Below are 1,836 nucleotides of genomic sequence, written 5' to 3'. Positions count from 1 at the left end.
AATAATTATGGATATTTTTATTTTTCTTTAAATTTTTTATGATTTTATTTATTTATTTATTTTTTGATCCGTTCTATCCTGTTGTATCTAAATTTAGGATTGATGAATTTGATGATGATACTGTTGGAATGTATGTTTGTAAAGTTGATGTACAAGGCAAACAAATTGAAGGTTATGTGAAAGCAGAAATATACGGTTAGCATGTTATTAACTTTAGATAAATTAATTCGAAAGTATTTAAAAAATTTGTGCAATTGAAATATGGTTGATATAAATTAATTATTCTCAAATCACTTTCTTTTGTGGTTTTTTTTAAGTTCCGGATACAATAATACAAGTATTGCTGGAACCATCATCTGAAAGTATATCACTGGGTGATCGAGCATGGTTCGATTGTAAAGTAACAGGTGATCCGGATGCTGAAATAACTTGGACAAAAGAGGGTGAAGATGAACTGCCGGATAATACTCAGGTTTTCATTTATTCACTTACTTATTTATTTATTTTTAATGTTACGATCATATGAATATTTTTTGTCAATCCTTTGGTCAGGCTAATTTTTGAATTTTATTAACATTTCCAATCTGATGAATTTCTTAATTCCAAAGATTTTGATCTGATAATTTTTTTTTCATTCCGGGACTTTTAACTTGATGAGTTTCTTAATTCTCGAGGTTTTAACCTGATGAATTTTTAATTCTAAACGATATAAATTTTTTATATCTGTTCATAATTCAATATCGCATATGTTTCATTTTTTTTTTTATATTTTCATTTCGTTTCGTCTTTATAATTGAAATTTCACTGTCATAATTTCATCATTATGCTTTGCTCAATTGGCATAAATTTACACGTAAACTAAAGCTATATCTTTTAATGTAATATTCTTATCAATTAGTCGATAAAGTAAGCTTTAATATCTGAGATTGTATAGGAATGCCTTAAAATACTACCTACATTAATTACTATATGACTTTAATTAATTGATGTATGACTTACTATATTTTATAATAGCGATGTACTTTTCTATGCTTATTTGAGTTGTGTATGAAGGAAAAATATGAATAGTAGAAAAGTTTACTGAATAAAAATCGAAAGAATCATTTTGTAAAAAAGAAAAAATAAAATTTGCAAAATTAAAAAATAAAATTTGTTCAAAATTAGTTTAAAAAAGAAGGACTAATGAAATTAAAAATTGATTTAAAATTTTACTTCGTAAAATTTTTTAATATTCCCTGAAATAATTTCTAGGTTATGGGTAATCGTTTATTGTTTGTAAACGTACGCGAAGATAATGGTGGTATTTATAAATGTCATGCGAAAACGAAAGCTGGACCATTGGAAACACGAAATGTGCTCAATGTTGGAATTGCAAAACGCAAGCGAAAGCGTATTTCACGTAAAAAAGAAAAACGAGCCTATAAAGAGGCTTGGAATAATGATAAGAAAAAGAAGCATAGTTCATCCATTTTTGGCACTTGGTTTACATCTGGCTAAAATACTCTTATTATTAATTTGAAAAAAAAAAGAAAATTATTCATGAATTTTGAAATTTTATTTATGATTTTTTTGCGGAAGAAAAAAAAACAAAAAAAAAAGTTGTTGCTAAAATCATTTTTTTTCTAATACTATTACAAAACAACAACAACAACTACTACTACTTACTACTATTAGTACCATCATCATCAACTATACTTATCATTATGTTAATTGCAATTATTATTGTTGCTATCACTACTGCTACTATCACTAGAGCTAATTAATTACACACTAATAATAATACCGCTATAATTGTTATTTACTGTGGCACTACCTTTATTGTCCTGCCAAAAAAAA

At 26.0% G+C, this 1,836-nt stretch overlaps 1 protein-coding gene across 1 annotated transcript; it reads left to right on the top strand.

Moving 5' to 3' along the window:
• Window positions 1–38: 38 nt before the first annotated feature.
• Window positions 39–1,497, top strand: LOAG_15190 (hypothetical protein; the record flags this gene model as incomplete). The annotated part of the gene is made up of 3 exons (XM_003150682.2): window positions 39–195; window positions 318–472; window positions 1,252–1,497. The coding sequence occupies 3 exons, from the start codon at window positions 39–41 to the stop codon at window positions 1,495–1,497; spliced, it is 558 nt and encodes a 185-aa protein (XP_003150730.2).
• Between the last annotated feature and the right edge of the window lie 339 nt (window positions 1,498–1,836).

Source organism: Loa loa (assembly GCF_000183805.2).
Source record: "Loa loa unplaced genomic scaffold supercont3.1612, whole genome shotgun sequence".
Taxonomy (NCBI): domain Eukaryota; kingdom Metazoa; phylum Nematoda; class Chromadorea; order Rhabditida; family Onchocercidae; genus Loa; species Loa loa.
Note: the sequence above shows the minus strand (reverse complement) of the source record. Positions and strands in the feature narration are given on the sequence as shown.